The sequence below is a fragment of the Rhamphochromis longiceps genome, linkage group LG13 (assembly GCF_057381845.1).
Source record: "Rhamphochromis longiceps isolate RC_006_pf linkage group LG13, R_longiceps_female_GT1.1, whole genome shotgun sequence".
Taxonomy (NCBI): Eukaryota; Metazoa; Chordata; class Actinopteri; order Cichliformes; family Cichlidae; genus Rhamphochromis; species Rhamphochromis longiceps.
The window spans coordinates 31,218,600-31,244,272 of NC_140569.1; the positions used below are offsets into that span (position 1 = coordinate 31,218,600).

General features: G+C 40.2%; 2 protein-coding genes across 2 annotated transcripts; one reads left to right on the forward strand and one right to left on the reverse strand.

Annotated features, from left to right (window-relative positions):
• Positions 1-4,187: 4,187 nt before the first annotated feature.
• LOC146656102 (sterile alpha motif domain-containing protein 3-like) lies at positions 4,188-8,372 on the reverse strand. The gene is made up of 5 exons (XM_085428986.1): positions 7,794-8,372; positions 6,325-7,326; positions 5,544-5,702; positions 5,125-5,220; positions 4,188-4,714 (listed from the first exon to the last, which is right to left on the reverse strand). The coding sequence occupies exons 1-5, from the start codon at positions 7,794-7,796 to the stop codon at positions 4,406-4,408; spliced, it is 1,569 nt and encodes a 522-aa protein (XP_085285112.1). The 5' UTR covers positions 7,797-8,372; the 3' UTR covers positions 4,188-4,405.
• A 4,064-nt stretch (positions 8,373-12,436) lies between these two features.
• Positions 12,437-14,692, forward strand: LOC146656103 (uncharacterized). Its single transcript, XM_085427710.1, has 4 exons — positions 12,437-12,599; positions 12,686-12,812; positions 13,418-13,586; positions 13,925-14,692. Exons 1-4 carry the CDS (start codon positions 12,489-12,491, stop codon positions 14,094-14,096), a joined length of 579 nt encoding a protein of 192 aa, XP_085283836.1. The 5' UTR covers positions 12,437-12,488; the 3' UTR covers positions 14,097-14,692.
• The last annotated feature ends 10,981 nt before the right edge of the window (positions 14,693-25,673 follow it).

Sequence of the window (25,673 nt, forward strand, 5' to 3'; positions counted from 1 at the left end):
AGAACCAGTCCATTTACCACTCTGAGTTCTGTACAATGTTTGTTTCTTTCAGGTTTTGAGATTCCTGATGATTGCTGGCCTGTACTGGTCACTGTTACTGAAGGTGAAGGTGATCCTAAAATGTCGGTGTCGTGGTTTGTTCCTTCTGGTGGCAAAAAGGGAGAAATATATGATCCATTAGTCAAACTAGAAACTAAACCTGAAGCCACTATCTATGTAAGGTGAGCGGTGTGTCCATTTATCTTTTAAATCACTTTGATTTCTTCAGTAGATCCAAAGTTTTTCATTTTGCAGTTGTATTGTAGAATATAACTGCAAATTTGTGCAAAATTGTGAAGTTCTAAATGAACAAAATCAGTCATTATGACAGAAAAGAGAATTAAAAGAGAGCAGCTAACACACAAGTCTAAATCTCACAGGGAAAGATGACTCAATTTTGAGTTGAGTGAGAACCAGGAAACCTGTGACCCCTGTTTCAATCCAAAGGGGTCAATGCGGACATCGTGGAGGACTATAAATACCTTGAAATACACAGAGACAATAAACTGGACTGGGTTAAAAACACCACTGCACTCTACAGAAAGGGCCACGGTCGTCTCTATTTTCGGAGGCAGTTGAGTTCTTTTAACATCTGTCGGACAATGCTCAGGATTTTCTATGAGTCTGTTGTGGACAGCAGTGTTGGTCAAGTTACTTGAAAAAAGTAATTACTACCTAACTACTAATTACTTCTCCAAGAATGTAATCCCGTTACTTTACTGATTCAGTTCTATTTTTTTTCTGCATAATCCATCATATAAAATTGAATCAAATGAAAAAGTCTCTTTTTAAAAATTGTTTTATTAGATTTAATCTTTTGACTTTATGCACATTGCATTAAGCAAAAATTAAATTACATGCAACAGTCTTTGATTTGAAGAAATGTGTCTAACATTCAAATCTATTTTCTGCATATTTCAGCATATAAAACTGCAAAAAAATAAATAAAATTAAAGATTCAGCGGTTTCACATTCCCGTGGCAGCGTGCTAGGTATTCACTCAGATTTGAAGTTTTTTCGCTGTAGAAAGAAGTTTTCTTCCCACGCAGAGTGTACAGCGCACACTGTACAACAGAAGAGCCACCTCCACGGGACAAGACTCAGCGGTCCATCTGCATCTAAAGGACAAAGGTCACTCTTTCGAGGATGCCAATGTTCACATTTTGGACAGAGAAGACAGGTTTGAAAGAGGAGTGAAAAAAGCCATCTATGTCCAGTGTGAACGACCATCTTTGAACACAGGCGGCGGTTTACGACACCAACTGTCTGCCATCTATAATCCAGTTCTGAGATCCCTTCCCAGACGCCTTAACGCCCACTCACATCCTGGGCCATCTGACCTCAGGAAATCACATGATAGGGGCTAGGTTTCACAATGAGCTCATCCGACACCCTGGCTGATAGTGACCTAAACCCATTTTCACACCTTGGCTTGTGTGATTAGGTAGAGGATCATTATTAGGGGGTCCATTGTCCCCCTTGGGTCTTACATCTTGGACTCTCCACCATTTGACCCTAGAACTGAAGAAGCTTCTCGGATGAGAGGTGAAACGTCTTCAAGCAACTGAAAGAAGTCCAGACGCTTTTCTTTCTAAACTCCTTAGACTACGATGACCTGGATGACTGAGAACCTTCACAGAGACAGCCCGCACTAATGTTTTTGTCACTTTTTACGTAATGAAACTGGAAGTAATGTCAGTACTTCCATGCTTTAACCTCTGCATGGCCGTACCCTCTTCTGCACTATTATCCATTGTTGAGCTACACACATCCCACACTGTAAGTATGCACAAATGACTTAATTCTAGGGCTGCACGATTTTGCATAAAATGAGAATCACGATTTTTTGGCTTAGAATTGAGATCACGATTCTCTCACGATTTTCTTTTCCAGTATAAATATTTATTGCACTTATTAACTGCACATCAACTTCGTAACAGTTGAGACTGAACATAAAAACAATAAACAAACATAAAAACAACAAATGTCTCACGTTTTGTGGTTGCCGCAAAATGTTGTACTGCTTGAAATTCCGCCTCCACCGTTGCTCGACACTGTGTGTATAGAGCAGGTAGTGCAACAATAGAAAAATAGTTGCGGGACGGCACTGTGTAGTGTTTGTCTAGGGTGTTGATCATTTTCCTAAATCCCTCGTTTTGCACAGTGTTGGTGGGAGCCATATCCTTGGTCAGGTGATAAGTAATAGCCTCTGTAATTTCTTTGTGCCTGCGGGAGTTCGACGGGTATAGGGAAGCGCTGTATAAGGTTCCCGTTATTGATGTTTGGGTGGTTGACCGGGACGGATTTTCTCCTGTTACTTTCTCGTCATCCCTGACGTGCTCGCCGTTGTTTTTTCCCTGCTAATTTTAGCATCACACGGCACAGCTTCTGCATCACGTGGTATAAGGCTCCGCCCTTGTCATTTGTTGAGCAGGAAGAGTGAGCGCTTGTTTTCATGCAGATTACGTCCCGGATCAAAATGCGGTACAATCGTCATCGTCTTTTTTTTTTTTTTTTTTTTTTTTAATGGTTGTCATTTGAAAACGAGATCACACATAAGTATGAATCGAGATCGCGATTTTCTAACGATTAATCGTGCAGCCCTACTTAATTCTGCAACATAATAAAATATAAAGCAACATATAACTGAGCATTTGCTTTAACTTGCTGAATGTTTGTCTGCTGGCAACAGAATGCTTACACAAACAAACCCAGGATAGTAAGTGCAGCAATGTTACTTTGACAATAGCAAATCATAGCTAATACATATATAGAGAGAATAATGTGCATAATGTGCATAAAGTCAATACTTCTGGACAAGTGCTCATCCACTTGTCACAGGTGGCCAGTGCCATCCTCTATTCTGTTGCATGTTGCATGCTGGGGCAGCAGGTTGAGGGTCGCAGATCCAACAGATTCAATATACTGATCCGCATGGCCAGTAATGGTGTGGGGATTGAGCTGGACTGGCTTAAGGTGGTGTTAGTGAGACGGATGTTGTCCAAGATAAGGACAATCACTCCCACACACACCATGACATGCTGGGCAGTCAGAGGAGCACTGTAATGCATGTAAAAAGACAAACTGGCCTGCCTTGCAGGTTGAATGTTATGCAGCACACCCACATACACTGTAAAAAAGAAAAAGTTGAGAAAACTTAAAATTTCAAGGCAACATGATGCAAGAGATTTTTGAGTTTTCTCAACTTCTGCCAACTGTAGTTGACTTAACTAATATTTTCATGTTCTGCCAACTTGGATCTACTTGTTGACCTAATTAGGATAATCCTGTAAGTCTAACAAAGAAATTCTGGTTTCAATGCCATGTATTTCTGCCTTCACCAAACAAAGATATTCCTGTTGAATTAACATACAATTATTCCCTCCAAGGCCATGTATTCCTAAATTCACCAAACGCAGATATTCTTGTTGAATAATCATACAATTCTTACTCCAGTGAGTTGAAAATTTACCAATATAAATAAAGAAAAATGTATGCTGTTATCGTACATGAAAAAAACACTCAAACAGATATAGAATAAAACAAAGCACAACTGAATGTTATGTAAAAACGTATTTATTTTTTTCAACAGTGCTTTCAGTATATTTCAGAAGGTCATGGGCAGTGGGGTGAATTTCTGTAAAAAAGCAAACAAACAGAAAAAAACGTGTTGCCAGTTTCTTTAGGGTGCTTTGAGCACCCCAGCAGAGACATTAAAATTCCAGAGTCCAGAAAAAAAGAAAAGTGTCCAGCAGCTTAGTCATTCACGTTCACACCCTGGCTGTCCTGTAAAAGCTTAACTTAACTATTGCACACTAAATAGGGTAGTGCAACAAACAATTGCCTATGTACCCAGACATCGACATTTTACATGGGCTTACTATGATGAACTACAGAAGTCAAAAGTTATTAGAAATGTTACCATCAATGAACAGCGAACTATCAGGTAAAATACCAGTTCCATACTTCAGGTGGAGTGAAAAACACTGTAACAAATCTTTTAAAATCCTACAAGACAAAATTTCACCATAGATTCTCAATAATACAGATTCATCTGACTAATATTTACATTTCAAATAATCCCTTATCCACTTCAACTTCATATTGATCGACCAGGTCAAAATGAACCATTCTGTTTTGACTGTTCCTTCTTTTCTCCCTTCTTCCTTTCCTCCCTCTTTCCTTCACTTATTCCTAATTAATTTTAACAGTTCAAACACTAAATATGCAACTCTTTGTAACAGGTGAACGATTATATAGAGGGAAAGGGGTTGAACTACTGGGTTTTTTTTTTTACATGACTCTACAATGCACTTGAACATGTTTAAGAACAAGTTAAACTCATGTCTGGCTTCCCCATTAACAGTCACAGCAAAAGCTTTGTTTTTAGAGACCTTATGCGCTGTGAGCATCGAGAGCCACCGAGTTCAAAAAAGATGCCCTGAATTGCTTCAAAGGTATAACTCATCTGCTTTGGATAATCAATGTTGAGGGCATACAGAAGGCCAAAGAGGTATGCCAAGGCAGTAGAGAGGTCTGGAATGTTATGTAGCACGATGTCCCCTTCCAACACAACAGCATGTTCTCGCACAGACGTATCGGCATCGTCATCTTGCAGGATGGTGAGGATGGCAACTGATGCACCGTTCAACACTGGTTCCAAAATGTCAGTGTCCTGAAGAGAAGAAAAGTAAAATATGAATTATTGAAAGCTAAGAAAAATTAAAGACAAAATACATTTCTAAAGATCTTAACTTTAACCTCTATACCATGATGCTCATTTGACTCATGGAGGTTTTAAAAAGAAAAAGCTTATTTTCCTTTAATTAACAGCACAATATCTTTCACCAACCAACCTTGTGATGAGTTTTGTACAAAAATATTTTCTGCTGTTGAACACCCACTAACAATGCCCAGGTGCTCCTCAGCAGAAAAAAAAGCAGCGAGAGTTATGACAACTGCAATCCTCACCATAAAATTATCTGGACTGCACTGAGGAAGTGGACATTTCCATTTTGGATTAAATCATCTTTTAAAAACATCTCATAGCAATTAGTTTTGCTTGCATTACTTTTTTGTACTTACTAAGCACTTCAGGAAAACCTGTGTTGCATCCTCTCTGAGGAAAATGGGCAGGCCTCTCAGTGCTGCTGTCTTTCGGTGGGACACAATGTCAGATGTCTAAAGAGCATTCAGTGGGAAACAAGCATTTAAATTAGTATAGTAACGTGGTGTACCTACACACAATGCAAAATCAGAACTCTTATAGTAATGAAAATAAAATACAGATCAGGCCCAGCAACATGTAAAACTTAAAAAAACAAAACACCATTTTAACGATTTTACTTTCTTTTTACAAATTAAATAAAATACCGCCAAATAAAAACAAAGTAATGACTGATGACATTCATTTCCATTGATGTGTTTTGGCTGAAGCCAACATTTTTTTCTGTTATGACAAAGGTATACTCTCTTCTAAAAATGTCAGGTAAAGGAGCACTTACCTGTTCATCAAGTTTATCCAAGAGGTCTTCCATGTCCTCACCAAGAGCTCCCTTCTTAGACCGGTATAGTTTCAGCAGGCCAGGCACAAATTTGTTGAGGGATGCATTGAACGTCCCTAGGAGGTCTTTGCTTGTGATCCGATGAAATTCTTCAGATATCTAAACAAGACAATAACCAAAATATTGCCATTTATTCAGCACAGAAAATTTCTGGGTAGCTGCCTTGTACAGTCTGCACCATGTTATATGCCTGACTGTGTTATCAACCGCAAAACCTACTTCAAAAATCTCTCATGAATACACATTTTGCACAGGAATAGAAACACCCTCCACAAAAAACAGTATCAATATGCAAATACATATTATGTTCTACGTTGCACCAAAATCTGTGACGAATCAGATTATGTGACCTGCCTTAGTATTCTTTCCCTAAAAATCTCAGTCTATAGAAGTCCTATTTCCAGCACTAAAATAAAAAAAACATACATGCTAAGTCAAAAATTATGTGATTGACTTTCTGTTTCACAGGAAGAACAATTTTGATTTAGCATGGGGACTCTTTTCTTGTACTGGCAGAAATGTTCAGGGTAAGAATATTATGACAGGTCAAATAATCTAATGGGTCACAGATTTCAATGTGGACTGGTTGCACAAGGTATAATAAAGTTGGCCAATGCATTACACCAGCAAATACTGTACTACTTCAATAATAGTCCATCTAGTATAAGTCATGCCCAATTTGAATAATAATTAAATTATAAATAAATTTGGACACTCTTACCTCCTCAGAGGAAAACAGCCCAGGCCATCTCTCCTGGACCTCAGATACCATAGGTTGACACTCCACAACCTCTCTCCGCCTGAGAGAAAATGTCAGCGCCATCTTCTGCTGTATGACTTTCAAGTTCTTTTGTTTCTTCTTCATTTCACTGACCAGAGCAACTCTTTCCTCTTCAAGAGTAGAATCATCATGGTGCTGTGGATAATCTGGGACATGATTGACCTCTCCACGTTTGGGCTTTTTAAGGGTGAAAGGACTGCTGGCTTCATCTTCTCCTTTCCTTTTCCTGTTTACATTTACTTCATTGCAGCCTGCCCGACGAAGCTTTGATCTGTAGTTTCCAAGTTTGTGCTTGATACTTGCTTTCCATCCCTCGTAGCCTGTGATGCTACCTGGCTCCTTCAGGCATGGATATTTGAGAACCAGTGCAGAAGCCACTGACTCAACCTCATCTTTCTCAGGGTAGGCTTTAATTTCAAACACTGCCTCTGCAATTTTATCCAAAATCTCCATCTTCATGTCTCTTGTTACTGCAAGGCCCTTCTTAGATTTTTCATATGTCACATTAGCCTTACACAATTTCAGTTCAACATCATGTGAAAACTTGGGAATAGAAAATGGAGAGGGCCACTCTGACACATGTCTTAAGTTCATCTGGATAGTATCGGTCCAGCTAGGCCTGAAATCATCAGAGTGCACACTTATTGTGTCCTGGGAAGAGACTGAAGCAGAGGACACTGAAGCAATGGATTGGTTAAGTGTAGATGAATCACAGTTCCACATTATATGCAGGACTGCACGCTCAGCTGGTAATTCAGATATTGCTGTAAGATTGCATATTGCATTTCCGAAATCTGGATCCTCAAACTGTAGTGAGAAGTCACCTGCAAGTTCAAGTCTTTCTTTAAGTATATCAATCAATTGTCCCACAGATGCTGGTACTTCAGGAAGCTGGACTCGCCGGGCTTCTCTGGAGGAAAGAACTACCCGAAGTAACAAAGTCTGAAAAGAGGAGAAAAAAAAGTTGGCAGAAAATCAATAGCCAAACACAATTAGAAGACAGTTGACACCTATACCATACAGCTGCCTTTTTCCAGATGAATCTGCTGACTACATTTGATTTGCAAATGATTTAGTCTACAAATGTAAAAAACACACACACACAAAATTTTTTTAAATAAAGCTCAAGTCTATATCCAAGTTTTCATTTTCTTCAGCCACTGTACTCAACTGGCCTACACTTGGGAAAACCTTCAATTCATTCAGCACAAAACTAATGCTTAATGAGGAGAAAACAAAGGAGAGAGAGATAATTTGGTGAGGATAGCAGAGTGATAGAAGAAAGAAGTGTGTGGAGAAGAAAAGAAAAAGCAAGGGGAAATGAGTTTTGAAGTAGAGTACAATAGAGAAAAAGGGTGGGTGAGAGGGGAGATCAGAATAGGAGACAGGGTGGAGGGGAGAGAACATACCATTATAAAGTTGCTTTAATAGAGAAGGTACGTCCTTGGGGTCACCATCAGCTTTCCACCAACTGTGTATGCTGTTAGAGGGTGATAATCCGTCAGCACATCTGGATCCAGCACAAGAAGGTCTGCACAGGTGTGTTCAACAAGCTCATAGGACCTGAAATGTTCAATGTACCAGGAACTCAGTCTTTTACAAATGAATGTCACCTCCTCTGCATTGACAAGAATGGTCACAATCTTGTGGAATTCTGGGAGGCCACTGCATTGCCCAGCAGATAAAATCATGCCCGCCACATACTGTGTCCCAAAAAAATGAACGGTTTTAGACAGAGACACACTGTCTAGATGAGGGTACTTCTTTTGTATTTCACACTTGATTGATGGATCCAATTCTGAAACCCTGACCACTTTCACATTGTCAACATAGAGCTTTGGTTTTAAAAGGTTCCCACTATCCAGATGGTATGCCATCATTTGCTGGTGTTTCAAGGAAAGAGTTAGCAGCACATTTTTCCAGTTGTGAGTGTCATGGACCACCTTTTTAAAGAAGCTATGTTTTGCTTCAAATCTCATCGTCCACAATTCCACTAACGGCCCATAGCAGCGTATAAGATGTGGGTAGTGGTCAATGAAGTGGTGTTTTTGCCTTAGTCTGAAGTCCGGAAAGGTACTGGTAAGCAACAAGCGATGATCCAGTAGTTTGCAAGATAAATAACACAATGCTTCCTCAGTGAGTCTGTTTGAGACAACAATGTCAACAATTTCCTTGAGGTCCATTAAAATCTCCCAAGCTGGCTCCTGTTCTGGTATCTTACATCCAATTATAAAAGGAAGTAAGCGCAGCAGTGTCCAATTTTCATGTCCATTACCAAAAACTGTTCCTTTCTCAAAGCTTGTTTTTGGAATTTTTTGAGGCTTGTTTACTTTGTCCGAATATTTGTAGGGAAATGATTTTATGAAGTTGTTTAATGTATCAAATGTAATGAACCCTTTTGAGATCAGCTTTTTTAAACATAAGGACAACTCCAAAGGAATGACGCCTTCAAAAAGGTCATGCAAAATATCTGGAGGAAATCCGGTTATTGGGTGAAAGAATAGTAAATGTTTGCTCAGTACACATTCCCTTTTTACCCCATTAACACTTTGGAGGTTGTCAGTTTGCCTAAGCTCTTCCAGAAATGAATTGTGTTGATCAACACCCCTCAATTGGAAGTCATTAACTTCAGTCGTTGCAATTTTGTCCCGACTTATCAAACAAAAGCGACAGAACTTGTCAACAGTAAAACTTTCATAAAAGCCTGCCAGACCATGTGCACCAAGGTTATCTGCGCTCACACAATATACAGTGCCCTTAATAAACTGGCTTACAACTTCCACAAAAATTCCCTCTTCTTCTAGACACCTTATATCTTTAATCAGTGGCTCAAAAAACTTTTCATAACCATATTGTTTGACATCCACACTTTTACCTAAGAGAGCAAGCTGAATTGAACAAAGATTAGATCGAAATCTGGGTGGTAAATTAAGAACTACCCAATATACTGCAGTAATCTTGTGACGTTTTCTAGAGGTGCCCAGTGGGTTACAAACTTCAAAATCATCAATATACAACCCCAAACTGATACATAAGTTTTGTTGTCCCAGTAACTTATTGCCCTTGTAGTACTTGCCGTCTTGAAATGACTTAAAGTGTCCAGATAAAGCTTCTTGATTAAATACAATTTGGTCCAAAAAATCTGCCCGTCCCAGTAAAGTCTCAAGTATCTTAGTGACAGATATATAAACAAAAGAGTTTTTATGAGCTGTGTTGTACAGATACTCTGTGGGTTCTACAACAGAAAACTGCTCTTTGAAATATATATTCCTTCTGTGATCTGTAGATAGGGAACCTTTCTCCGATGTTGTTAAAAGCAGTGGATTAGTTTGAACTAGGGCATTAGAAATGTCTTGCAAAACACAATCATTTACTTCTATTTCATGCTTTGAAAGGATCTCTTTTACACTGGTGAGAGTATGAATGTTAGAGAAAGAGAGCAGGTTATGGAAATCCTCTACAATCTTTTGTGTTGCAGCTCGAGAAACATGCAACACTGTTTGCATACACAGAAAGAGAGATGCCAGTTTGTGTTCAAGTGTCTCACTATCCACATCCTTTACAATCTTGTCAAGCTCATCTGGTCTCACAAAATTATAAGCTGATGTTCCTGCTTCACAATCAGATTGCTCACTTTCAATTATCTCATCTTCAGAAACAGTTCTTGCAATTGTTCGAAAATCCTCAAGTGTACAATTTTTATGGTTTCGACTTCTGTGAGAACTGAAGGTTGGGCGAATGTTTGTTTTAAAATTACACCTTAAAAAGGGACATTGTACGGTTTCTCGGTTCTTTAAATGATGTCCAAGATGGTTCCAAAAGGTTTTCTCACTGCAAATCTCCTTAAAGTCACACAATTCACACTGAAATGTGGAATTTTTGTGGATTTTTACTATTGAGTGTGACCTTGAGAGGTGTGATTGTAATGCTCCAGGTGTTTTAAATACACATACACAGTCTGTGTGAATGCATGGCCAATGTGCACCTTGTCCGTGATGAAGGCGGAAATGTTTCAAAAGAGTCTCTTGACTGGAGCTTGTGAATTTGCAAAATCGGCACTGCATGAAATCCACCCCTGAAACACAAGAGACATAGTCAATTTTGCCAAAAGCACTTTTGCAATGGGATAAAACATCCATATCTAACACACAGAAGGAATCCATAGATGCAGGAGCTGAATACATCAACAAGCCAAAACCAGAGACATCATGAAAAAAATATGTAAGGAATCATATTAACTTACATATGACCACTTGTCTACTATATCAAGTATATGATTGATAACATACATGACATGTAACATAAATGCAAGCTTGAATTCAAACATTTTTTTGTTACTATGATAAAAAAAATGCAATAACTATAGAAAAAAATAATACTATCTGTAACACAATATACATCAGCAACACACAATCATTCCTTAAATATTGTCTCCTTCCCCATTATGTAAAAAGCTCTGAAAATGTAGCAATCTTATAATACAGAGCATGAAGTACAACTTTAATTTGCGTGTGACATTAACTTACAGTACATTAGGCAATCTTACACCAGCTGACAAACTGTCAAGTCAGCTTTAAACATTACTTTAAAGTAACAGTGCTGCACCGGATAAACGGTGACTATTGAAAAAGTGAAAAAACAATATTAGACAATATGCAAGTTACTTATATCACTGTCATATAATTGGCGCACATATCCTACACCGACCCATGAAAGCGTCTCCATGACAACGCGTGCTTGGCCCAGTTTGTTGTCAATGTTAACATAACGTTTTCATGCAAAGATAACATTGAAACTGGTTACAAAACGGGTAATAAGCTAATAAGTTTTACCATGGCAGAAGTGCTGTAAAAAGCCAGTGTGAGATACCGTCATTTAGTGATGTCTGTCTAAATATCAGAGTGTTTAACATTAAACATTACTTTTTGCGCTGGCCACTACTCTGAGCTAAAGCCTTCAGAGGCTGCTTGTAGCCCGATTACGACACAGCGGCGCGACGAAGGCTGCCCAAATTCATAGTGGACTCCTCTAAATTTGTCCGAGAAATACGTCCTCCTTATAATAAGCATCTCTTAAAATGTTTGCAATATTGAAACATTTCAATATAATGTAGAAAAAAAACGAGAGAAAAAAAGTTACGGATCGGACTCCCCGATCCTTATTGCGCATGTGCAAATTCTACCTGTGGAATTAGTTTTAATATTACTCTTTCTGGGTCACAAAATAAACTTTTAAGATATTTTCAGGCGTTAATGTAGCTATGTAAATTGCTAATATCTGTTCAGTTTATTAAGACAACATATACTTGCAAGAGTGCGCCGACGCTTTCGGAGACGTCTGTTACCCACCAGCTCGATAGCTAGCCAAGGGGGGGGGGGGGGTGTCAATTAAGTCACTTAGATAACTTAAAAATGCTATTGTTGGCCTTTTTCAGTGTTTTACTAGTTCCATTCTCCCGGGTCCTCAGGAGGATGCAGCCTAGGCGCTTGTAGAAAATCTTAATAACACATGTAGTTAGCTTACCTGCTAGGGTAAATGGTCGGCAGCTCCAGCACCTGTCCAAAAGAATTATACACTCCAACTGCAGAAGTGAAAATCCTCAATGGTCGAAAAATTGCAATTTGCATCCAAATCCAGCCACGATGGTTCAAATTTTCTTAGGAGGTTTTTAGTCTAGAACACATGGTAAACCACTATCACACAGCTCAGGTCTGCTCAGGCTCAGTTGAAAGTCCGTTTGGTTTAGTTCAAACTTGTTCAGACCACATGTGCCAGTCATCTACGGGGTTTCCCACTGGTTCCCAACTTGACTCAGAAACTCTGCTCAAAAGTTGATAATCTTTGTTATGCTGTCTAGAAAATCTTAGTTAGGACAACAATGAAAGAAATTTGTTGGGTAGACAAGCTTTTTTAGGTTGTAAATAGAAAGTTTTATTTCTAAGTCAGTTTAATTTAAAAACTTTAGTGAAATCAACAATTGCTAGTTATCGTTTTTACAGTGTAGTTCATGTGGGTGTGCTGCATAACATTAGACGTTACACTGTGATTATCTTATTAAACAGGAGGACTTAGTCCAGAGCTCAGTTCATCAGGAGTCTGTGATCATGGCACAGGTAATGTTTGCACTCTTCGCACTTTTTCTGGTTTCAGTCTGCACAGGACAGGACTTTTGTGTGGGAAAGTGTCCCCACTACAAAGTACTCGAGGCCTACCCGGTAAGTTTTTGGAACAATTCAGATACAGAATTTGTGTCATCTTCATTATAATGGTTCTTTAACATTTGTGCTTCTTTTGCATGCAGGACTTTGAGGTGCGCTTATATGACACTTCCACCTGGATTACTACCAAGATTGACAGCTCCCAGTCCAGTGATGTCCTCGCTGCAAATTCACGGCTGAAGGATTATGCCAAGAAGCAAACTGAAGCAGGTATACGAGGAACTGAAAGTGCAAGTGTGTGATGTAGTTTGTTTTGTAATGTTGATGTTTCTTTTCAAACACAGTAATCCAAGAGATTAGTTGTTTCAAATGGGCCATAAGAGGACCATAGCTATACAAATCAAGTTAATTCACTAGTTATTGACTGATGCGTAGGATTACAAAAATTAAAACTGATTATTTCCTGGTACCACTTGTAAGTACGAGGTAAGCAAAGTAAAGGAAGACAAGGTCTTATTATATATATATTTTATAAAAGTATATAAAACAGGTACAACTAGTTCTTCATAAGAAGAGTTGTTTGATTTTTATTCAAAACTGAAAGAAAGAAGAAAAAGGGGAGCTCAAATCTAAAATTTGTAACTTAAACACATTTGTACTGTTTTATTGTCCATATTAAAGAAATACTTGATATAGCATGGAGTCATTTTTCTTATTAAAAAATGTATTGAATTTAAAAAAAATATTTAAAGACTATAAAATTTCATAAATCACTGACTTATTTCAGAAATGTTTTAGCTCTGAATTTCTGCAGCCCCACACATTTTCAGTAAAATGCACCTTCAAGCATGTTTTTCTTTCTTTTTCTCTTTCAGGTTTTGAGATCTCTAGTGACACTTGGCCTGCACTGGTCAAGGTCACAGATGGTAAAGGTGATCCTGAATTTGCCTTGTCCTGGTTTATTCCTCCTGGTACCACAACACCTGAAAATTCTGATCCCTTGGTCCAACTGGAAAGTAAACCTGAAGCCACTGTGTATGTCAGGTGAGAAACAAGTCCATTTATCTAGTTTTTCCCCAGAAAACCAAGAAAGACTTTAATTCAGCAGTTATTTTGTAAATCTGTAAACATGTTACCACCTAACAAATACTGAAAAGGGAGGAACATTAATTTTGGACTAAGCTTCACCAGATTCCAATTTGGGGGTCAGAAAGAGAATTAACTATGAAGTTTCACATACATAATATGCAAAATTACTTACAGAGTAAACTTCAATGATAGCAAGTTTTTAAAAGCATTAAAAGGAGGGCAAAGCCTAAATCTCTTTAGTCTTTGGCCAACCTGAAAGATATCTAGAATTCTGCTTTGTTGTCTGCTCTAAGGGTTTTCGGTGGCGCTCCAAGCATCCAGAGTGGCCAAGAAAATGCAAAGAAGCTTCGTGAGGCCTTGATTACAGCTGGGAAAACCTTTGATCATGACACTTACAATGGAGCTGGATATGAATCATTTTTCTCTCTTACTCACCACAATGAAATTTGGATCTACGCTGCCTGACAACAGCAGACATCGTGAGCTGAACAAAATCTTTTCATCATGTAATCAAAGTGGGTTTTTCCATAGACATCATTTACTGTTTCACTTGCAGTAAAAAATCATGCACTGTATTTTTTGGGGGGCATCCGTAGATTTTTTGTTCTACACATCTCCAAAGGGGTTTACTTTTTTAAGTGTGTGTTTTGTGTCTTTTTCTATTTCTTTACTGTTTGCAAAAGCCCTTGTTTTTAATTTCATGCATTGGTAGAATGTTCCTTACATGAGTCAGCCCTGGAGGAACTTTCCTGCAGGTCTCCAATTACACAGAAATGCATTTAGACTTGTTTGTGCAAAAGCTGAACATACCTCCAGGGTTATTGTTTCTGGGCTACGTCCTGACATACTGGTTTATCTGCATGTAAATAAAGATTGCTCGCAAATGATAACACTTGACTACCTTAAGAAACTAAAAGATCCTCCCATTCCAAAAACATTACCCTTTCTGTTTGTTTGGATGCATAATTACATGAAACTGCTACAGTCACAGAAACATGGCTAACTACAACTGAAATAAAAAAGCCATCTACTTTGTAATAAAAAGAATTTGTAGCATCTGAGCCTGTTTGTTTGTCCTTGTTTTATATTTTGAAAAACAAAAATAAATTATATATTTTTTAAAAAGCCATCTACATAGCTACACCTGAAGATTGCTAACATCTACCTTCAAAGAAGAATAGCTAACAACGCATAATCCACAGAAAGACAGCGCAGTAGGCTAGAGCAGATTTTCCAGTGAGCAACATGGGCATATGCCCATGCCCACAGTTCATTACATTTTTAACTAGCTCCCACAGTAATATATTAAATACCAGGCAAAGTAAATCCCACAGATATGGAGACCAACTCTCTCTTCAGGGTGTTTTGTTGCTTTAATTAATTTATTATTAACAACAATATAAAATTATGCACAAAAGGAATTACTAAAAAAAAAAAAAAAAGTGGCTTTATTTATATATGTTTATATATAAATATATACGGTTGCCCCTAGAGACAAAGCATGTACAAACTCCAAAAAGCACGTACAAATTCCAAAGCATGTACAAACTCCAAAACACATTTCTAGCATTAATTGGACTTCCAAAACAGAGCTACCCTAGATCACTTAAATTACACAATTGAAAGCATATGTGTATTGTTTGTGTATTTACACACAAGCACTCATAGATATATTCAAATAATTAAAAAAAAAAAAAAAAAGTTCATTTACCCGTCACTACCACACACCAAATCCGGTCGTTGGTACTTCCTGGCTTGTGTAGCCACTAGGTAACAAAAAGCTCAACACTGCCCCTTTTTTGTACGTGTTTTGGAGTTTTTAAGTGCTTCGGGGTTTGTACGTGTTTTGGAGTTCGTGCATGTTTCGTCTCTAGGGGCCACCGTAAGTATACTTTTATTTATTCACTCCACATAAAATGTAATAAATAAATCATATAATACAAAAAAAACCCCAACCATTTACATTTCAACTTTTAACTATTTAAATTTTCAGCTTTTTCCTTCTAAACAAATTTAAAGTGAAACAACACAATTAAATATAAACGTGAAAAAATATGAAAACAAAAAGAAGATGCACATTCTCTGTCATATGGGCCTGCATGAATAAACTTTCTGAATCCTTTATCATCCGCAACTGAAAATAGTTGTGGATCATTGTCAGGGACCAAGCAGTAAAGCATAAAGGACACAGGTGGTTTCAATTTTTAAAAAAGGGGGGGGGTTTATTGACCCAAAAATATGAAAATATATTTAACAAAGCCAAAACTTAAACAGGCAGACCAATAAAAGAGGTCAACTCAATAGACTAAACTCAAGATAATAATTAACAAAACCTCAAACAAACATATTGTAATGACCTGGCTGGGGTTGTTAGCCAGATGCATTTTGGGTATTGTGTTGTCTGTGTTTTCTATCGTTCTGCTAGTTCCTATGTGTTTGATTCGCATGTTGTGTTAGTGTTATGTTAATGTAAGCCACAGTGAAGTTGATGTGTGTTCTGTGGAGTGGGTTGAATTGGCATGGTTGGCTGACACCGCGACTCTATGTGGTGGGAGCGGGATAGGGGTTCGGTGTCAGCAGCGTTACGTTGTTGTAGAAAAAGATGGTAAATAAATGACTGGTGTGAACCACTACTGCCTCCTGCTGGATCATTTGGGGATTATCAGTCTGCTGCTGAGACGCTCGGGGTCGTGCGGTGTATGAGGCACGAGCGCTCTCCATCCGTTGTGAAGTTTAGCGATAGCCGCTAGCGCCCCGCTAGCCGTTTAGCTAGTGAGCAGTTTAGCCAGTTTAACTCCACTAACCCACGGTCGTTACAATATGATAAACTGACCTCCTGAAATGACACACAGGGGAACTTAAATACTGGTTTAGCTAAACCAAATGACACACATGGGGGAAACAAGATGGCTGCCATATAACCAACTAATACAAAACAATTAAACAAACATGAAACACCCCCCGGGCAATGAAGCATGTGGTGCAATCCAATTAGGCTGTCAGTGGTACTTCAGGTCTCCCAGCCCTTTGCCACACAGGAGGAGAAGCCAACCCCCAGGTAACTCAAACAAAGATAGATGTATTAATATAACATAAAACAGAACTTTGACCTTGCAAGGTTAATATGTGTGCACGCCATATAAACATTGGAAGGTATGATGGAAAAATAAATACATTTAATAAAGAAACAATATTGAACAATAAGTAGAATATTTAGAAGTAGTGACTGTAAATTAAACTAAAGTGAATCAGCGGGTGGTGAGGTGTGGAGCTTACCATGTTTGGCATGCCATCACAGTGACAATTAAAAATTAATGAATCAATGGTATGGAAGTGGAGGAAGCAAGAAGATGATCTGCGATGTTGAGAGTTATTGTGAATGAGTTAAATAAAGTTTGACTTATCTGGCTGTTTTGTTTTGCTTAATGCACCTTATAATCCGATGCGCCTTATGTATGAAAATAGACCTGTTCATTGATATTGCGCCTGATAATCCGGTGCGCCTCATACTCTGAAAAATACAGTAATTGTGTGCAATAGCTACATATATAATCAGATCAAGTTCTGCTGGCTTTTTTGGTGTTATTTTCTCAGTTTCATTTAATAAAGAAACAATATTGAACAATATGTAGAATACTTTAAAGTAGTGACTGTAAATTAAACTAAAGTGAATCAACGGGTGGTGAGGTGTGGAGCTTACCATGTGTGGCATGCCATCACAATCATTACTATACTTTTCTAATGTGACGTTGTTTCCCTGGCTCTCTTTCTCTCTCTTTCCCTCCAACTCTCTTGCTGTGCTACTGCGAGTGTAACTACCGCCCCTCCGGCCTCTTCCCAGCGCAAGCACAGGGCTCGCGTGCGGAGTGAAGCGGAAAAAAAGTGCAAGAGAGAGAGGGTGAGAGAAAGAAGAAAAAAAAACCACGGCTCCCAATAAGGAGTCGGCTCGCGTAGTTCACTTCAAAGAGTCGGCTCTAAGAGCCGTTTCGTTCACGACCGACACATCACTACTATGTAGAGCCTGCATAAGCAGAGGTGGCAAAAGCACAGACATTCTGTACTTAAACAGAAGTACAGATACTAGTGTTAAAAAATGCTCCATTAAAAGTTGAAGTACTGATTCAACTTTCTGCAGTGTACTTTCCAGTTTTCATAAATTTCCAGTTTATCAAACACCACTGAACAGTCTAACCTCTCTTCTTCCTCTCCTGTCCTTATCTTCATCTCTGATTGAAGCTGGACCTTTAGCTAGCAACTAACCGTGAAAAACACAGCACATAAACAGTTTGTGTGTTTGCTGATGCTTGTTGAGCTGATTGAAATGTTAGATTTTAAATTGCCACTTATAAAAATATTACTCCCTTTATGCTCGCTCCTCTTCTGTAGGATTAGCTGGATGTTAAAGTTGCAACTTATAGACAGCTGCAGATGACAGATGCAAAAACCTTTGTGCCAAAGGTTTTTGCATCTGTCATCTGTTTTTATGTCACATCTCCTGGTGATAAATACACAAACAGGACTTCATGTGTTACTGTTTGGGCCCAAATGAGTTGAAGGCTCGCAGTGGTGCAAATAACTCCCCTCAAATGCATTAAACCAAACGTAATGGGCCCATTTTGAAAATGTAAGGAATAGAAAGTACATGTATTTGTTTAAAAATGTAAAGAATAAAAGTAAAAAGTAGTCAGAAAGAAAACTACTCAAGTAAAGTACAGGTACCTGAAAATCATGCTTAAGTAGAGTAACAAAGTATTTGTACTTTGTTGCTTCCCACTTCTGTGCATAAGTAGCCAAATTTGTTGCCAACATTTATGCTTGTGGGTGGTTAGATATATATATGTTAATTACTGTGTGTGTCCCGATGTGCTGGCCCTTAGGATAAGATTTTTTTCCTTCTGAGTTCACACTCTTTGTTGTGGTAAATTCTGTTTGTTTGTTTGTTTGTTTGTTTTTCAGAGCGAAACATATTTGTCCTGAGACTTTTCTACTTCTTCGTTCATGCCCTAACATCCATTTCATTAGTCTCAACAATCTCATGACATTTGGGGGTTCTTATATTTATGCTGTTATTTTATTTATTTACTTTTTAAACTGAGATAATTATTGCTATTCTTAAAAAAATGCAGAGATAAAGTAGCAATCAATGCGCTGGAATTGGCCAGTGCAGGCTGTGTCTAACTGACGTGTAGTTACATTTCTTGGATGGTGCATTAAGGTTATGGGGTAGGGGTTTACAGTTACATTGTTAGTTATGTTGTACATTTTTTTCACACGTGTCTAAATCAGGCATAACTTAACAGCTTCTCATCTGACAGGTGCAGCTAATGCCAGTTAATGAGCTGAGCTCATTAACTGGTTTCAATTTTCTCTTTCTCTCTCTGTGATAACAGCAATAGTCAAGTGTCAACACTATGCTAATGCTGCTGCTGTGATTTAGCAGTACATTTTTCCCCAAAAAGAAAAGTATTTCAGGGCTTAAGTTACTGTGGAAAAGTCTTTGGGACACCAAAGCAGGGTTAACTGCTCTGGCTAGGCCTGTTAGCAGCTAATGCTAAATCAAGATGAAGGGTTAATGCTGTCTTGATGCATGCTCGTTTTCAGTAGAAGAAACGTTTTGTCACACAAGTGACTTCTTCAGTGTGCAGACTTCTACTAAAGATGCTAAATCCAGATGAACAGGATCAACTTTTTGAGAAAGGTTAATGCGGTTTCCTTCACTTTTTAGATTGGTGAAGAACTATTGCTAAGTAGGCCATAGATCTTAAACCTCTCTCCCTCAGTGTTAGTAAATAGGTTTTGCGTATAATTAGAATGATAAAATTCTCCTCAGATAAAGCTGCTTTCTGCCATTATTAGTAGTTCTTATCACACTTGATGCTGTTAAACTGGGTTGCAACATCTTGACAACAGCTTCGACTAGCTGCTGCAGACATGAATAAACTTGCATATCACTGTTCAGGAATTGCAAATAGAGTAGAGATGCTGAGAGCAGGTCCAGTGTTTACACTCCAAAACCATGAGTGACTGTTTTCAAACTGACAGCATGAGGTGCTAGACAGCAACTGGACTGACAGGAGGACCTGATGCATCATAGGAATTTTTCGTTAAGTTAAATGTGTTTGTAAGCTAATAAGTAAATAACTTCTATAGCTAGCTAGCTAAAATGAGCATTCAGCTCATGTTGATAACACAGCTGATGTCAACAAAAGAGGATTACAGCTATACAAAAAACAAAATGTTTAATAGTTATTTGTTAAAACCAAATGGTGACAAATATCCAGGTTACAAAGCAGTCTGAATTATACTGAGTTTACAGGTTTAGGACTCTGCACAGCTAATGTGTTATTCAGTGATACCTCTATCAGTTTTTCGGTTATCCTACAGGTGACCACGATGGAGAACAACCGAACCACAACTGGAAAGCTGCTTCTTAAAACCAGCTTCTAACAGTGTGTCTGCTAATCCAGTTGATGTATTAAGAAGAAATGAACTTGAATGATTGCATGATTAGATGGTGTATAAATTATAGATGTTAAGCTGTGTCCCTATTTCTGTATAGCGATGTATATTACACATCTTACTTAAGCAATTCAACCCAGTATCACAGCAAAACAGAACAGACATGCCAGTCCACCAAGGGCAGAGGCAAAGTGTGAAACCAGTTGAACTCTTTTTGATTTAAATGTCACACTTTTTTTTTTTTTTTTTGCCTGTCCCGTTTGGCTCTTTTGCCATCAGAATTGTTGTCTAAAGGCGAAGAAAGATGCCCAACGGATTTACTTTACCAAATTGACCATCCCAGCCTTGCCATAATGGTCCATTTGATTCACCTTTTATTGTTTATTTTATTTTCACTTGCTGAATATGGGACAGACTTGACTGGGGGAAAGAAGGGGAGAAAGAAAAAGGGAAAGAGAAACAGCTGAGAAGAGGGACGGGGGAGAAGGGCAAAAAACAAAAACCAACAGAATGGGCAGAAAAAGAAAAAAAAATGCATATATCAATCACCTGGATCACCTGCTGAGAAAGAAAAAAGAAAACAAGCAGAAGAGAACAAGAGTAATAGAATAAACAACATCACAATGATATATGGGAATATGACAGTAAATACTAAATATTAAACATTATTGTGCAGCACATAAGATCAACAGAACACAGTGTGCTTTGAGGTAGGAGCCAAAAAGGGTGTAGTTTGTGGGTGTGATCACCCGTGTGTACACCTGTGAGCATGGACGCGTTTGTTTTTTGTTTTTTAAAAGGTTCCTTCATGTAATGATCTGCTAGAGGGTGTGTGGGGGCCACAGCCCCGTCCTCCAGGGCATGAAGCAGGTATGGAGGAGATCAAAACTCCAGACATCCAGAGGCCCCCAGAACACAAGAGACCAAGGAAGACCAACAGAGGGGCAGCTGCGCCACTGTCCCAGAAAGAGCTGAGGAGAGTCCCAGATGAGGGCTCACTCAGCAGCCGCGGAGCAGAAGCCAGGGGGAGTTGCAGTGACGCGCCCGTGAGCTCCGCCGGCAGCCAGCTGTGCCTGAGTGACCGAGCCCCAGGCCGAGAGGCCGGGGGCACCCCACCTCCGAAGTGGCCCGAGCGAGCCCCAGGCTGGACGGGCTCCTCGGGCCCTCCAGCTGACGTGGCATGAGGCTGGACGGGCTCCTCGGGCCCTCCAGCTGTCGAGGCATGACCAGCAGGTGTAGAGACCACCGGCTGGACAGAAGGCTGAGCAGGTGATGGAGCAAATGACTGAGCTGCACAGTGGGTTAAGGGCTGGGCTAACGGAAGCACAGGAATGTAAGCTACGGACCGGGCTGCTAACAGAGCTAATGACTGAGCTAATGACTGAAAGGCATGCAGTAGCGATGGCGGTGTGGATTGCAGACCGAATTCTCCTGAGCCCTCAGTAGAGACAGGGACGGGTGCAGGAGCATGCCGGACACTAGCCACTCCCACCCGAGGAGTAGGTACGGGTGCGGAGACGGGCTGTATCCTGGCTGCCCTCACCCTGGGGACCGGAACAGGTACCGGCAACGGCTGGGCAACTGCCCTTCCCACCCGAGGAGCAGGTACGGGTGCAGAAAGGGTCAGAGCCTCAGCCGGCCTGGAAACCAGAGCGGGAGCCAACTGGGCCTCAGTCTCCCCCACCCGAGGAACAGACACGGGTGCAGAGGTACGCTGGGCCCGAGTTGCCCCGGGAGGAGAAACACGAGCAGGAACGGGAGTAGGCTCAGAAAAAACAGTCGCAGAAACGGCAGGCTCAGGGTCAACACATACAGGGTCGACAAAAACGGATCTATCAAAAATGAACCCGCCGTCCACTTCATGTTTAGCAGTCTTAGCATTTGCAGTCCTAGTTTTAACAGCTTTCGAAATCCGTGGGTTAGTGGTAGCAAAGCGGGTTGACTCAGGGATAACTGAAACGGACCTGACAGAACCTGAACAGACGGAAGCGGAACCGAGTGTGTTTGTCCTGGTAACGTAATTAACAGTCTTTCCCTTAACCGTATGTGCAGGCTTAGGCGAGCGGGAATTGTCTTTCATCCCTCCCTGTGTAGAGGGAGTAAAACAAAACGGATCCTCCCAGTCCACGTCGTCATCCATAAGGGAAATTCCCTCGGCATTGTCCAGTTTATGGCGACGGGCGCGCCGCTTCCTTCGAGCGGAGGAAGCCGGCGGAGCGAGCGACTGAGCCCCCGGTGCACAACACGGCGACAACGAGGCTGGAGCGTGAGCGCCTGTAGCCACCCGAAAAACTCCCACCTGAAGCGGACGAGGTTTGGAAACAGGCGGGGACTTACGGCAGCTCTTGGGACCTCCGAGAGCCAGCCGAGTCCCGTGAAAAATCCGCTCATAGTCGGGGGCGCGCCACGGCTTCCAGCGGAGCTCCTCCTCCAGCTGGGCGAAGGCTGCCTCCCGACGCTCATAAAGCTCGCGGTCTGCTGAGTCCATAGTGGTCAGGTCGTACTGTCACGGTCTGGCTGGGGCAGACCGTATGTGTTGCAGAGGAGGACTCAAACGCAGACCAAAACGTAGTGTGGATAAACAAAACAAGCCATTTATTGAGGCTAGCAATGAGGGTAAAAATAATCGGGCATCGGTGAAAACTAAACAATAACCTAAACTGGGTGAACTAATAACAAAACATGAAAAAGCTTAACCATAGTGAACTGACATGGGTACCTGGGGATGAGACATGGATGAGCAGACGACCTGACAACAAATGACTGAAAGCACACGGACTAAATACACACAGGAGGATGATGAGGGAAGTGGGAACACATGGGGAAACAGCTGGCACACATGAACATAATGACGTCACAGTGGGAGAGTAAGTCTGAACACGATGAACACAGAAACACCAGACCTCTTCACAATAAAACAGGAAACATAATGAGACATAGACATGACAACCCGAACTTGACAACGTAAGACACAGACATGAAACGCATGAAGAGCAGGGGAGATTTAACATAGTTGGAAACACGAGGGGGAAATAATAAGAACTAGAAACACCTAGGCATGATAACAAATGAACTTAGGAAACCTGAAGGGCTTACATAAACTAAAACTCAAAACGCTGGGTCAACAGACCCAGGATCATGACACCAGGCCCCGATAAGCGGCCGCCAAGGAGTGAGCCGGTGTGTACCCGGACGCCCACCCCCAGACACAAAGAACCACCAACGCACCGATGTCTGAGGGAGTCCACCACTGGCAGGGGAAGTGGTGGTGGGTGGAGATAGGCCTCCAAACCTTGGAGGGCCTGAGATGTCCCCAGAGAGGTGACGTCTGACACCCAACCTGACATATAGACATACAGGCACACACAGACACAAACATCCATTCCCACCCTCATGCTCTCATATGCACTTACTCCACACTCAACCAACGTGGAGACAGACATAAAGAGACGCTGTACACACGATCACACTCCCCAAGCGTACTCTACGAACCGGGTCTAGGTACCCTTGCCCCTGGAGGGGGGAACTGCACCCAGACCCAGGTGGTGTTACCCTTTTCCTTGCGGTGGGGAGAGGCAGACCACCCCGACTCCGCAGCAGCAGGGAGGCCCCACATTCCAGACCGCAGTCGGACGGCCAACTCCTCCTCCTAGCCCCCCCTCTCCAGCAGGCCGCAGAGAACGGGGGTGAGAGAAGACTCCAAACCTCCCTCCACCCGCTCATTGTAGTGTTGATGCATGTGTGTTCTAAGGTGCATTTGAATGTCACACTTCATAATCATTCGGTTTAATTAAATTGAATTGTGAATGATTTTGAATTACTTTAATCTACTGTAAGTATTGCTGTCTTCAACTATTTCTGTATACTTTGAGCTACGGAAAATTCTGGTATCAAAGCTTTCAGGGTTTTTTAACTGTTTTTAAGTTTTCAGACCTTTCTTAAAATTAGAATGATTTCCTGATGTGGACTCCAAGTGGACTTACAAAAAGTATAACTATAGATAGTTTAAAAATGGATGTAGCTAACTATGATGGCTAACTAAAGTAAAAATAATAAATAAAAATATAGCTTGGTACAACAGCTGTACCAGCCTAAGCTAAATCTCACTCACTTGAAATGTAATTCGAGAAGTACACAGAGATGGTTTTGAGTACTTGAGATTCAGGTAGAAATAAAAATATTATATCTTTACATCGACTTGTGTAGGATAATAAAATGAAAGAAATGACTGTTGTATTTCTTAACATTTTAAAATAACATGAGTTATCCCGACTGAAGTAAAAAAAAAAGAGAGAAAAAGATTATTAGAGGGAAATGTGAGTGCGATGCCTAATTTCTAACAGTAGAGGGAGATGTAGGACTGTTTAATAAATTGTTGACGTACACCTGTTAACAGTGTTGAGCAGTGTGTCTTTTATTAAAGAGAAGTGTGTCCTGTTTATCGTTTACTTAGCATATTTCTTTACTTAGCCTACTCATTTGCTATTGTATATGTGTGACCCACAGTAAATATTAATGAATTTTATTAATTTTAACAACAACAGAGCTGATTAGAAAATAAAATCACAAAATAAAAGTACTAAAAACACATAAGAATTTAATGTAGTAGCTTTAGTTTTAATATACTGTCAGTTCCCACTACCAGTAACATGACTTGTTTTTAGTTTTTGAGGGTTATGTTGCTTGTAATGTCTCCTTAGAAGCTTGACTGTGAAAACACTTTAACTATGGTGTGCTATGCACTACCAGTCAAAGGTTTGGGCACACCATCTATGAATGAACACATATGGAACTATGTAGTAAACAAAAAAAGTGTAAAACACGTTTTATATTTTCGATTCTTCAAAACAGCCACCCTTTGATTACTGCTTTGCACACTCTCAGCATTCTATCGATGAACTTCATGAGGTTGTCGCCTGAAATGGTTTTCCAACAGTCTTGAAAGAGTTCCCAGAGATGCTGAACCCTTGTTGGTCCTTTTACCTTCACTCTGCAGTCCATCTCATCCCAAACCACTGTGTTTAGGTCAGGTGACTGTGGAGGCCAGGCCATGGTGCAGCACACTATCACTCTACTTCTTGGTCAAATAGCCCTTACACAGCCTAGAGGTGTGTTTTGGGATCATTGAAAAATAAATGATGGTCCAACTAAACGCAAACTGGATGGGATGGCATGTTGCTGCTGGATGCTGTGGTAGCCATGCTGGTTCAGTGTGCCTTCCATTTTGAACAAATCCCCAACAGTAACAGTATCACCAGCAAAGCACTCCCACACCATCACACCTCCTCCTCACGGTGGGAATCATGCATGCAGAGATATGTAAAAATTCACTTTTTCTGTGTTACACATAGATGCAGGCTATGGAACCAAAGATCTCAAATTTGGACTCATCAAACCAAAGCACAGATTTCCACTGCTCTAATGTCCTTTCCTTGTGTTTCTTGGCCCAAACAAATCTTTTCTGCTTGTTGCTTCTCCTTAGTCGTGGTTTCTTAGCAGCTATTTGACCATAAAGGCAGACTCCTCTGAACAGTTGATATAGAGATGTGCTACTGGAACTCTGTGGAATTTATCTGGGCTCTA

What these genes read in the sequence shown, in the direction of transcription:
- LOC146656103 (XM_085427710.1), top strand. Translation starts at nt 12,489, where the DNA reads ATGGCACAGGTAATGTTTGCACTCTTCGCACTTTTTCTGGTTTCAGTC. An exon ending in CAAGAAGCAAACTGAAGCAG is followed by an intron (nt 12,813 to 13,417) that starts GTATACGAGGAA and finishes TTTCTCTTTCAG; the next exon opens with GTTTTGAGATCTCTAGTGAC. An exon ending in GAAGCCACTGTGTATGTCAG is followed by an intron (nt 13,587 to 13,924) that starts GTGAGAAACAAG and finishes GTCTGCTCTAAG; the next exon opens with GGTTTTCGGTGGCGCTCCAA.
- LOC146656102 (XM_085428986.1), bottom strand. An exon ending in GGCTGTTTTCCTCTGAGGAG is followed by an intron (nt 5,703 to 6,324) that starts GTAAGAGTGTCC and finishes TGTCTTGTTTAG; the next exon opens with ATATCTGAAGAATTTCATCG. An exon ending in TGGATAAACTTGATGAACAG is followed by an intron (nt 5,221 to 5,543) that starts GTAAGTGCTCCT and finishes AATGCTCTTTAG; the next exon opens with ACATCTGACATTGTGTCCCA.